We start from the raw sequence: 11,549 nt of genomic DNA, 5'->3' as shown, positions 1-11,549 counted from the left end.
GCGCTGCGAAGGGGTGCTGCGGAGGGGCGTGGCGACGCCGCGGGGTGGGGCGTGGCGACGCCGCCGAGGGGCGGGGCGGAGCTGCGGCGGGAAGCGCGGGCAGCGCCGGCGGCCCGCAGTCCCCCGCCGGCTGCCATGACGGACCGGGAGCCGTGCGGCCCGTGCGGCGGCCTGCTCGACTACAAGACGGTGAAGTTCGCGCTGACGCGGAACCGGCGGGTCGGGCTGCTGCACCGCCTGCTCCAGCTCGGCGCGCTGGGCTACCTCTTCGGGTAGGGCGGTCCCCTCCCGCCGAGGCGAACCCGGCCGCCCGCCCGCGGGGGCCCGGCCCTCCCTCCCGGAGGCGGTGGGGCGGCCGGGGGTCCCCTCAGCGCCGCCCCCCCCCCCCTCACAGGTGGGTGCTGCTGGTGCAGAAGGGCTACCAGGACACCGACCCAGCCCCCCGCGCCGCCGTTGTCACCAAGCTGAAGGGGGCGGCGGTCGCCGAGGTGGGGGGCGCGGGCCGGCGGCTGTGGGACGCGGCGGACTACGCCCGGCCCCCTCAGGTACGGCCGGGCCCCCGCCCTGGGGGGGGGGGGGGGGGGGGGGTGTCGGCAAAAGCTGTGGTAAAACCCTTTGGGAAAGGAGAGGCGACGCTAACGTTGTGAGTAGCAAAGCCAAAAAAGAAAATTTGTCTGTTGTTTTGCTGCTGAGGAGCGCGGCGGTGTAACTCCCCTGTTGAAGGCGCCTTCTTGCTTCCTAGGGAGAAAATGTGCTTTTTCTGGTGACCAATTTCATCGCTACAGCAAGGCAAGGCCAGGGCACCTGTCCTGAGGTAAGTGAGCTGTGCTCTTCCTTAGCCCAGCGCCGCGGTGGGGTTAGATTTATGAAGCCAGTCAGCACTGCTGCTCTGTAGCTGTGCAGGAGCAGGAACCCAGCAGAACCCAGTGCAAGACCAGACAGAAGGGAAAAATGGATTTTTATTCCAAACAAAGCTGATTCCCCTCATTCTCATGGCTCCATAGATCTTAGTTGCTCTTTTGAACTTGCTCTGTCATACCTGCATGAACCAAGACGCATACGCGATCACTCTGGCCAGAGTCATTTGTGGTGATCAGAAGGACAAGGGATGTGGTCTGTTGGGGCCTCACCAGCTCTCTGGGCTTCTTGAGGGGTGGTGATACTGTATGATCTTTACAGGCTTTCTCCTGCCTTTGAACAAGGGCCACTCTGGGGAGGCTGAGCTGTGTTGCCCTGTTGCTATTCCATCTCTGCAGTGTGGCTGACATCAGCACTGCCATCCCCAGCTAATACCTCTGTTACCTGTATTCCTTCTTGAGTTTCACATATATTCTTGGTTTCTTGACTTGCTGTTCCATTCTCTTACCTCTGTTCTGCCATTTTTCCTGATGCTTTTACACACATTCCATGGATACCTGTGTCATGTTTCCTTCATAACTCTCTGCTGCAGGACTAGTATCCTCTCCATCTTAGTGTTCTATTTTTAGGAGGAACAGAGCACAAGCTCTAGGTGGTATCCCAGTCAGCCAACACTTAGTGGTATATGTTCTGTGGGATAGATCTTCCCCTTAAGTCTGGATTCAGGCCAGCCCCTCAGCTGAACTCTCCCAGGCTGGACCCTGCTTGGCAGACAGGAGCAAATGTCTTCTAAGATAAGCCACTGCTGGCATCTTGTGCCTGGGCCAAGTACTGTTTGTCCTAATGGCCCCTTCAGTTTTTCCTGTGGCCTGCTGTGCTGTGCCCAGCCCGATCCTGCTTCCCAACTCACCCTGTGCTGCAGGCTGCCAGGCTGGGCTGCTCTCCAAACACAGGCCACAGGCTGCGGGAGAGAAGGAGCAGCCCCAGACTGGGGTCAAGGAAAATGGTACTAGTGATTCCTCTTCAAAATGTTGAGAACTCCTAAAGTACTGATCGCTGCAGGAACGTCCCCAGAGGAAGACATGTGCTGTAGAGCATTTCAAGGCGCTCTCACAGGCAGTCGTGGGCATCTCTGGATGCTTGTTTTTGCAGTGTGCGAGGCAAGGATACAGAGAGAGCAGAGCGTTTCATCCCATTACAGCGCTGTGGTGTGTCTGGGTGCCTGTCACAGCCTTCACCCTGTGCTGCTCTCCAGTAGTTTCTCAGGTCCTGACTTTGGGGCTGTGGCTGACATTGATGTTTGGAAAACTTTGAAGATTTAGCTGTGACAGCTTTTGACTTTGCAGGAAGTTCTGAATATTCTTGATTACCAAGGTATTCTGTGCTGGCAGACCAGGGAAAAGTCTGGGTAGGGCCAGAGGCAGCAGCTGAGCACAGGATGGGTTGTTTTAGCAGCTGATGTCTGTGTTGAGCTCAGATCTGTGGCTGAGCTGTGACTTATCTCTTAGGGAGACCTTTCAGTGTTAATCTCAAATACTTTGAGTAGTTGGACACCCTCTGCTTCTATTCGCAAGGTGCTCTGAAGGTTAATGAAGATGACCAAAATAGACTTAGAGCCAGAAGGCATGAGTCAGTGCATTCACTCTGCCCAGATGCAAACTCTGGGACTAAGGGACCATTTCACTTGTATCATGGTCTCTAGCACATCCAGCTGTGCTCACCTCTTACAGGTCCAGATGCTGCTAATGGATGTGCACGTGAGTGGCACTGGTCCCAGCCCCAAGCAACACTGGATCGTGTTGAGATGAGGGGGCTATTAGATTTTGGCAGAAATCCTCATCCTTCCTTGCTCACATGTGATGCTGGTGGTGGTTTGTTCTCCAAGAAGGTTCACTTTGCTTCCTGGCCTCTGGTATGTGGCTGCGTGGCTGTCAATGGCTGAGAATCAGCAATTGTTTCTAATAAGATTAAGAATAAAGTCAATCTCTACCCATGCATTTGTGACTACAGAAAATAAATATAAACCTTTCAGCCCTGAGGTTTGTAGTGTTTATGCACAGATCTCTGTTGTCAACACAAGCACCTCTTTGCTGCCCCTGTCTGAAATCACCCCATCCCAGGAAAACAAATGCTATGAACTCTGAGCAGCATCTGAGCTCTGCTGTGAACACCTTGGGGGATGTCTTCTAAAAATGTGTAGTAGTTCACCTGCTTGTCAAGAAACCTGGTCTAAATGCTGGTGTGTTCATAATTCTGTCCTGTCCCAAACCTGCCATTCTTGGGTAAGTTCTTACAAAAATTTTTCTCTCCTAATTTTCCCAGGCTTTTAGACCCTTACACAACCAAGATGCAGCAATGGTTTAGAGAGCTTTAGGAGCACAGATCCAGGGCCCCATGAGGGCTTTTAACTGAGTCTAGATCTTTTTGCTTCTCCCACAGTGCATTTGTGGTACATGTAACCTGGTTTGGATCGTGCCTGTGGAGAATGCCAGGCACCGACAGATTTTTTTTTTTCAAGGCTCATTTCCACTAAAAGGTGGTAGGAGAGGTTGAAACTTTCTTGGCCAAGTTTTAGGTTTTCTGTAACACCATCACAGACTTCAGTACCTGAATTTCTCCCAAGCTTTGCAGCTTTTGTGCCCTGAACACCCAGAAAGTCTGTCTGCCAAGTGGCACTTGTCATGTGTCTTGTTATCTGGCCTTGGGAAGGGAGTGATAAACTCACCTGCCAATACTTGTCTGTGTCCTTCTGGAGGTTGAATCCTTGACATCTGATTTGGATCCAGGATGACAAAGTGCTCTCATAAGTGCTTATCGCAGTATTGCAGATGGGTGCTGCAAGCTATGAGTGGGCCATCAGTGGGGGTGAGGGGCACAAATCTGGTAGCCACCCTTCTCCAGCAGTTGGGGCAGGACTCCATGGTCCCTCTGGTAGTCCTGCGGACTTGCCTTCAGACACCCCCACCCCTTGCTCCCAGGCCACCTCCTCACTGGCTTGTCTGGCCTGAAGTTTGCTGTGAATCACATGTTCACGTACACATCTGCACTTGCAGCTGGTGGCACCCAGGCATATGGGCCCCTGTGACAACTGGTGCTCCCACTCCAGCTGCTGGCACTCAGGCCCCTATACATACACACAATGTGCACACAGAATAGAGCCCCTCACTCAGGAAAATGGTTAGAAATGGAGTTTAGTCTGAAGGCAGGACAGACTGTGCTGATGGGGTACAGGGCATGGATGGACCAGCGTACTGACCAGCCAGCTCTGTACATGCAACCAGTCCTTTGCATCCTTTTATCCCTCTATTTTCCAATGTTTGTTCCGTCTCAGATCCCCTAGATCCCTCCTTTTCCATGCCTTTTTCTTCCTCCCCTAAACATCCCATTCCCTAAACGTCCTGTGTGATCCCAAAATGCTCTTCTCCTGTATCCCATAATGATTCCCATACCCCTAGGCATTGACACCCCCACCCAGCTCAAAGGTGCATCAGAGAGCTGCTCCTTTCAGCTCATTACGGTGGGTTTCACACCTGGAACAAGGGCCTGAGGCTGTCCTGGGACAGCCCTGGTAGGGCCTGGACAGACCCCCCCTTCTGACTCCATAACTGGGGTTTCCCCACCTGCCTTTGGGCCTCTGGGCTTGGGGAGGTGGGTTTCTGATGGACTGGTGACTCCTGCAATGGCCTGGGAGTAGCTGGGGGAAGGTATTACTTGTATGGCCCTGCCTGCTATCATCTATCTGTGTTTGAATAGGAGCTTTTTGCTGCTCCTGGCAATCTGGTGGGTCCAGAGTGAGGGTGAAGCTTTCAGTGTCTCCTGTAAAACTTGTGTTATGCTGTAGTTAGGGTCTCTTCAGCTCTTCCCTGGGGAATTGTGGTAGTGCTTCATGAGGTGCTTAATGGACTCTGCCATTAAGGCACTCCTGAACCCAACTGTGCTTGTTCCTGGTCCCAGCCGAGAGGTATGAGCTAGCTCAAGGCTTCCTCTGCCTCTGAGGCGGAGGAGATAAGCACCCCAGAGAGCGTGGAGACAGGTGGGAAGGATTGCCCCTCGGAGATGCCCCTCTCCTTGCTGGCTGGAGGCTGCCCAGGTGCTGGACATGGAGGATGTCTTCTGTAAGCGTTTGGGACGTGCTTGGAGAAACTGGAGCAGCAGCGCAGAAATGTGGGTGAGTGACTGCATGGCCTCAGGCGGCTGCGCAGCGCAGTAACAGCACTGCTCTCTGTCTCTCAGAGCCCCTCTGTTCTCGATGCGATGTGCACAGAAGATGCAGACTGTCCCATGGGAAACCCGGTGGTTCGTGGCAACGGTACTAGCTGTTTTTGCTAAAAAATATAAAATCATTTAATTCCTCATGTTTGGTAGCAAACAGATCCACAAGGGTGCCTGATTGCCTGAGTTCAGTGCTTTTTGTAAGTGTGCACGGAATTGCTCTCCAGCCATTTGTTCTTGGCAAAACCTTGCAGCTACCTGTCACAGCTGGATGAGCAGGTGCTGCAGGCACAAGGTGCTGTCACAGCAAATACAGGGGTGCTTTGTTTCTGATGTTGGCTGTTGGAATTGAAACCAATGTGCCGTGTGATTGGCAAGTTTTCCTTTCGTAATACAACCTGTCTTTTATTTCATGCTGATTAATATTAGCAGCCCCTGTGAGTTCAGCCAGAAAAGTCTATTTCAGCTCTAGGAGGTCGGTTGCCAAAGCTTTGTGTGCGGGATTGCCCCAGTTTGTTGTGTTCCCACCCGGGGAGCAGGTGGCTTCAGCAGCCATGGGGCAGGAGAGGCTGCACTGGACAGATGGGCGCTGACAGCAGCAAGCAGCTTCTTGTCTTTGTAAAACAGCTCCTGTCGTTTCGCCTCGAGGGAAGGTTTCACAAGGAAGTTGTTGGGTGGGAAAAACACTGAAGATGATCCCAGGGTCGTTTTTGTAGTTAAGGTTTTGAGAAGGCCAGAACAAGCCTGTGGCCAGGGCACTATCCCAGGAGGGGAGCTGTAGAGAAGACATTTGGAAAAGTAGTAAATTATATACATTGTCTCATTTCTAGGGATAAAAACTGGGAAATGTGTGATGTTCAACACCACCCATTCCACCTGTGAGATCTATGGCTGGTGTCCTGTGGAGAATACCACCCTGCCCAGGTAAGACACAGAGTGAGGGGACAGCAGGCGTTGAGAGCTTTGGTTGCTTCCCTCTGTACTCTGTGTAACCAGGAGCCTGATCATACTTGCCTGAGGGGCAGCTAGGCTCAGGGAGATCCTTGACACTGATCTGCTGGTCAGTTAAGCCAAGAGAACTTCATGCAAGAGCATTTATTGCAACTGTCCATTGTACCCAAAGTCCTTGGATCATGGAAGAGACTGTAGGGCAAGGGGAATTGGGACCTGCCTTGGCCACTGTGCAAAATTTGAGTTTGTTGGTGGTTGTTTTCCAGGAAACCTCTTCTGGCTGAGGCGGAGAATTTCACTCTTTTTATAAAAAATACTGTCCACTTCACCAAATTCAACTTCTCCAAGTAAGTATGATGCTCCTCCAGCCAGACTGCATGCAGCCTAGTCCAGCCTCTGCACTGAGCTTGTCTGCCTAGGGGCTGAGCAGCTGAGGTGTCCAAGAAGCCACGTGCCATCCAGAACGGATGGTGCCTGGGGCAATTACGATTCAGGATGGTGTGTTCAGGAGAATGCTGGTTGCTGCAGCAGCACCTGTGTTTGCGGATGTAAGAGCAATGGGATAGGGAGCCCTCAGAGAGGGACTGGTGTCTGTCTGCCTGTCTAGAGCACTGCAGACAGAGCTGGATGAGGCCAGTCATTCCCAAGGTCTCATTTTACCCCATATATTTTTGCATTGTAGTCCCTGCAAAATGGTTTCACAGAGGCCCAGTAAGGGGCTGCACTGGCCTCACCCCACCCCAGGCATGCTGACTGTGCTGCCTTACTCTGGCAGGTGACATGGCTTGGGGCAGCTGAACTGCCCCTGCTATCACCCCTAGAGTGCTAACTCAAGCTGGGTCATTACATCTCACAGCAGTGAGAGCTAGGTGCTGGGGAAGAAAGGAGAAGCACAAAGACAGAGGTGGAAGAGAGGAGCTGAGAGGGGAAGGACCATGGCAGGTGCTGTAAAGGATGATAACTCCATGTGTGATTCCTCTGGGCTGGTTTCCCTCCACCCTCTCTCCAGCTGAGACTTTAGGAGACGCAATAACTGTCTCCCCCCGAAGCAGGAGAATTAGTGGTCCCAATCCAGCGGGACCATCTCCTTTTCAGTCCTGCAGCAGGGCTCCCTGACCTCCCACACCCCACTCCACCTGTGACAGCTCCCCCTCTCTCTCTTTCCTGTCTCAGGTGCAATACTTTGCAGACCAGTGACCCCACCTATTTCAAGAGTTGCACGTACGATCCATTCTTCAACCCCTCCTGCCCCGTCTTCCGTGTCCGTGACATGGTGGAGGCAGCTGGAGAGACCTTTGGGGACCTCGCACTGCTGGTACTTGTTTTTTTAAAAGTATGCAGGATGACTCCAAATTCCCCAAGGATGTGGGCAAGGGGTGGGGGACAGGACTGACCTCTAAAATGCTAAGGGAATGTGTGATCTGTGAATGTATGAACAGTAAAGAACTCAACAAATCTCTGATCCCATGCTTCTGGAATAAAATGTGTTTTGCAGGGGGGGAGCATCGGAGTTCGCATTGAGTGGGACTGTGACCTGGATCACCCCGCTGCTCAGTGCCAGCCGCAGTACTCCTTCAGCCTGCAGGACAGGAAGTACAATTTTAGGTGAGGGTGCAGGGACAGTAGCCACACAGGCCTGTGAGTTGAGCACATGGCAATCGTTTGGGATCTCGGTTTTGCTGGTTGATTATCTGAAAGGAGCAGATGTGGTAACTCAGTGCAGGGTCTGTCAGTACCGGGCTGCTGTGGTAGTTCCTGCACCTTGTAGCTCTGATCAGTTTGGAGCTGCGCAAGGCATTACCTGCCTGAGGGCAGGGACATGTGGCTGTCCACACCCATGCTGACTCTGAACTGGACACACTGTGAGCTGCGTGCTCCCAGTGACCCTGAGCTGGGTGCCAAGTGGACACTGATGCCCCGCTGCTGATGCCAAGCTGGTGAGTCATGGCAGCATGTGCATCACCCACATCCCAGCCGGCTGAAGGACACAAGGTGTGCACAGGCACATGGTAGCCCCAGCAGTCATATGGCACTGGCAGCCCTCTTCCCGCACTGCCTGCACAGAGCTGTCATGGCTTTCTGAGCTACGTCCAATGTCTCCTGCAGAACTGCCTCCTACTACTGGGACTCCCAGCGGCGGCTCTACCGGAACCTGCTGAAGCTCTACGGCATCCGCTTCGACATCTCCGTGCACGGCCAGGTACCATCTCCTCTGCAGACCCCGCATGCGCAGTCCTGGCGGCCTTCTCACCCAGGCTGACTCCTCGCACTGCTCCCTGCTGCTCTCTCCTGCAGCCAGCCCCATGGCTTTCTGCTGGCATCACTTCTCCCCACCCTGGTGAGCTCTTCACCTCTTTCCAGAGTTTTCCAAGCAGAGCAGGAAAAAATGGTCTTGCCCATTTGAAGAGAAATTTCTTGGTAAATGCCCTGAGGGGGGAGGCTTCCTAGCTGAGGATGTAACATGGGTGTGGTGAAGTGCTGGGCCCTGTAGGCAAGGTGAGCTTGTCTGGGCAGAGGGCCTGTGGGTATCTCTGAGGGTCTTGTGGTGGGAGCACCCTGGCAAAGATCAACTCAAACTTTTCTGAACATGGACAATTGATCCCTTCTTGATTAGTTGTGTTCTTGGGGCAAGAAAAGGCCTCGGCATGATCATGGCTGACACCACTCTGTGCAGCATCACTGACAAGCTCAATACTCAACTGTGCAAGAAAGAGCCTGTGCTGAGAGGACCTCCCACCCTGAGAGATGTCCACAGCTAGTCTGCCATGCTTAGCAGGGGCCTTTTCACCTAAAGAGGGCAAAGCGCACAGTGCAGGACAGGGTACACCACTTCTGGGTAGTGAGACTGGATCCAGGAGGGGTGGAGCGGGAGGGAATAGCCAGAAGAGAGACGGGAACCCAAAAATCTCTTTCCTCAGAGATACCAGGCTCATTTGAGCAGAGAGGGACACATCACATCAGGGCTGTGTTTGCTGTTTGCTGGGATGTAGTTCCATGGGTGGCAGCTGCTGGGGTCCTGCAGCAAGAGGGAGGCTCCCACCAGGCCTGCAGGAGTAGGTGGGTCACAGTAACCTCTGCTGCCACTGAGTCACAAGGTGCCTCAATCCCTTCTTTGACAGCCAAAGGGGTTCTGCGTCAAGGCAATAGCAGTCAGGTTCCTACAGCTGGGCATGGAGAAGTGACCCTGTTTTCCTCCAGCACCTCCCTGGCTTTAAGCACGCTGCCCAGTGGGGCTTGTCCCACAATCCTCTCGCCACTCTCCACCCACTGTCTTCCCCCTCCACCCACTGTTTCTTACCAGGCTGGGAAGTTCAGCATAATTCCTGTTGCCGTGAGCTTCGGCACCAGCATTGCATTCTTTGGTGCCGTGAGTACTCTAGATACGCTTTTTTCCTCCGGTCCGTGGGTTGGGATTTGCCACTCATCCATTGTTTCCCCTGCCTACCTGCCTGGGCACAAGGCTTCCTAGGTGCCTGCCAGCCCAGGAAGGGGAGATTGTCTGGCAGGGTGTTAGCTCCCATTTTCCTATTTGTGACCGTTAGCAGTAATGACTTTGCCAGATCAAGGATCCTGAGCAATGTCCAGGGCACATCTCATGGGGGCTGGGTATTTGTGTTGACCCTGGGAAGGCGCATCACTGGGGCATTGCTGGCTAGTCTGTTCCAGCTATCTCAGCCAGCAGGAGAGAGCACAACTTTGTGCTTCTTCCCTGACTCTAAAGGGAGCCAGTGTCTGGATCCAGTACAGACATGGCATTGCAGTCATTGAGATGGGGCAGCCCCTTGTAGAGCACTTCTGTGGTTCTTCCCTTGCAGCAGAGTAATGGGGAGCCTGGGCTACCCCACACGTCCCCTCTTTCCTGTCAGACATGCTCATCCCAGTCCCTTACGTGGCTGTGATGGTGGCTCTCTGCTGGACCAGCCCTCACCCTCCATCCCTCATTGCAGCCCAGATGATCACGTCTAACCTCCTGTGCAGCTCATGGGAGCAGGTTGGGTCAAAGAGGACCTGGTGGAGCTGCCTGGCTGGCCTGGGCCGAAGGCAGGTCAGGCTCAATGCCCCCAACATGGGCCAGGTGCTGGAGTTTGGCCCACAGCCGGCTGTAGGGCTCCGTGGGAGCCAGGGCAGAGGGCCTGGCACTCCTGCGGGAAATTTCGCTGCTGACTGCCCTGCTGTGTTTGTCCGTCTCCAGGCCACAGTGGTCTGTGACCTGGTTCTGCTCTACCTGGATGCGAAGGCCGACGTCTATTGGAAGGAGAAATTCGAGGAGGTAAGGATGGGGCTGCTTCAGAGAGAGGGAGTGGAGTTTTGCAAGCAGATTTAATTATTTTCTGCCCTTTGGTCAAAACTCAGTTCACAAGATCTGTGAAAACCCTGGTGGAGCAGTTCTTAGTCTTCGACTCTTGGGCTTGGTGGCTGGTCTGAACTGAACCTGACAGAGATTGAACTCTTAAAAGTTTAATGACAACAGGCAGCAGAGTGAAGGAGAGGGACACAGCTGGTGCCCAGACTGCAGGAAAAGCTGTACCATGACCTCAACTACTGTTAGACAACAGGGAGTCCCCAGGGCGATCTTACTGCAGAAACCCGACCCAGCTCCACATTTATTCACCCTCTTCTGAACTGAATCTGGCCAAACTCCATGTGGAGAGAGGGCAGCTCTTCAGAGCGTGCCCTGGTGCTGTGTCGGTGCTGACGCTGCAGTTCAGTGACCGGTTTTCTTGCTGTGTGTGATTCCTACTTTAGCACTGCCCAGCCCTGGTGAATTAGGGAGTTGCAGGTTGTGGGCTAGGAGGCCTCTGCAGAGCAGGAGGGCTGCCAGCCCTAGCTTGGGTCAGCTTTGGCTTTATCTGGTCAAGTCTTGGAAAATTCTGGGCACATAGATGCCTCAGTTTCCAGTGAACTGCCCCAGGGCTGCACCATCCTGCTGAGGGAAAAAAAGTTGATCCTAATGCCTGATCTCAAATCACAAGTGGACTTGGGGTCTCAAACAATGAATGTGGTCGCATGGGACTGAGCAGAGCAGCGCAGAACCACCTGCCTGGGCTGTCTCCTTGTCTCTAGTATACTAAGATGCCCCTGTTTATTTTGCAGGCAAAACCCCCTAAAGGTAAGACCGAGGCTGCAGCTTAGGGACATCGGGAATGCTCTGCCACAAGCACCCTTCACTCCAGAGTACCCTCCAGGTAGCTGCAATGCGGTCATGGCTGCAGCCCAGGTGGCGGTGGCCCAGTTCTGGCCTGAGTGTGTGCTGCTGGGGTTAGGATCTGCCTTTCCTGGAGACACGTTTCCATCAGCAGTTCTCTGCTCCTGGAGCACAAAGCCATTCCCTGTGCAGCTCCCAGCACTGACCGGTGTGTGACTGAGAGGAGCTGTGCCGTGGAGCTGCTGTGGGAACTAGAGCTTGCTGGCAAGCAGCTGGCCCATGCTCAGCACAAGAGGCTTAGAGCACTTTGCGCTTCTTCACGTTCCAGATGGCTTTGATTTCCCATGAAAAACAGGGATACAATGAAATAAAGTTGTTCACA

General features: G+C 53.6%; 1 protein-coding gene across 11 annotated transcripts; it reads left to right on the top strand.

The window, feature by feature from the left end:
- The first annotated feature begins 51 nt into the window (after positions 1-51).
- On the top strand, positions 52-11,307 carry P2RX6 (purinergic receptor P2X 6). 11 transcript variants are annotated; one of them, XR_007506735.1, is made up of 12 exons: positions 53-272; positions 395-545; positions 743-814; positions 5,092-5,167; positions 5,901-5,994; positions 6,288-6,368; positions 7,195-7,336; positions 7,517-7,626; positions 8,128-8,221; positions 9,323-10,066; positions 10,214-10,291; positions 11,116-11,158. XR_007506735.1 is itself a non-coding variant. In XM_049805946.1 (12 exons), the coding sequence occupies exons 1-12, from the start codon at positions 136-138 to the stop codon at positions 11,152-11,154; spliced, it is 1,140 nt and encodes a 379-aa protein (XP_049661903.1). In that variant the 5' UTR covers positions 53-135; the 3' UTR covers positions 11,155-11,307. The 11 variants fall into 11 exon arrangements, 7 of the variants coding, with proteins under 7 accessions (XP_049661902.1, XP_049661904.1, XP_049661903.1 ...); XM_049805946.1 differs by having other exon boundaries at positions 9,323-9,388; positions 11,116-11,307; XM_049805945.1 differs by lacking the exon at positions 11,116-11,158 and having other exon boundaries at positions 52-272; positions 9,323-9,388; positions 10,214-11,107.
- The last annotated feature ends 242 nt before the right edge of the window (positions 11,308-11,549 follow it).

Source organism: Accipiter gentilis, chromosome 7, assembly GCF_929443795.1.
Source record: "Accipiter gentilis chromosome 7, bAccGen1.1, whole genome shotgun sequence".
In the NCBI taxonomy this organism is placed as follows: domain Eukaryota; kingdom Metazoa; phylum Chordata; class Aves; order Accipitriformes; family Accipitridae; genus Astur; species Astur gentilis.
Note: the sequence above shows the minus strand (reverse complement) of the source record. Positions and strands in the feature narration are given on the sequence as shown.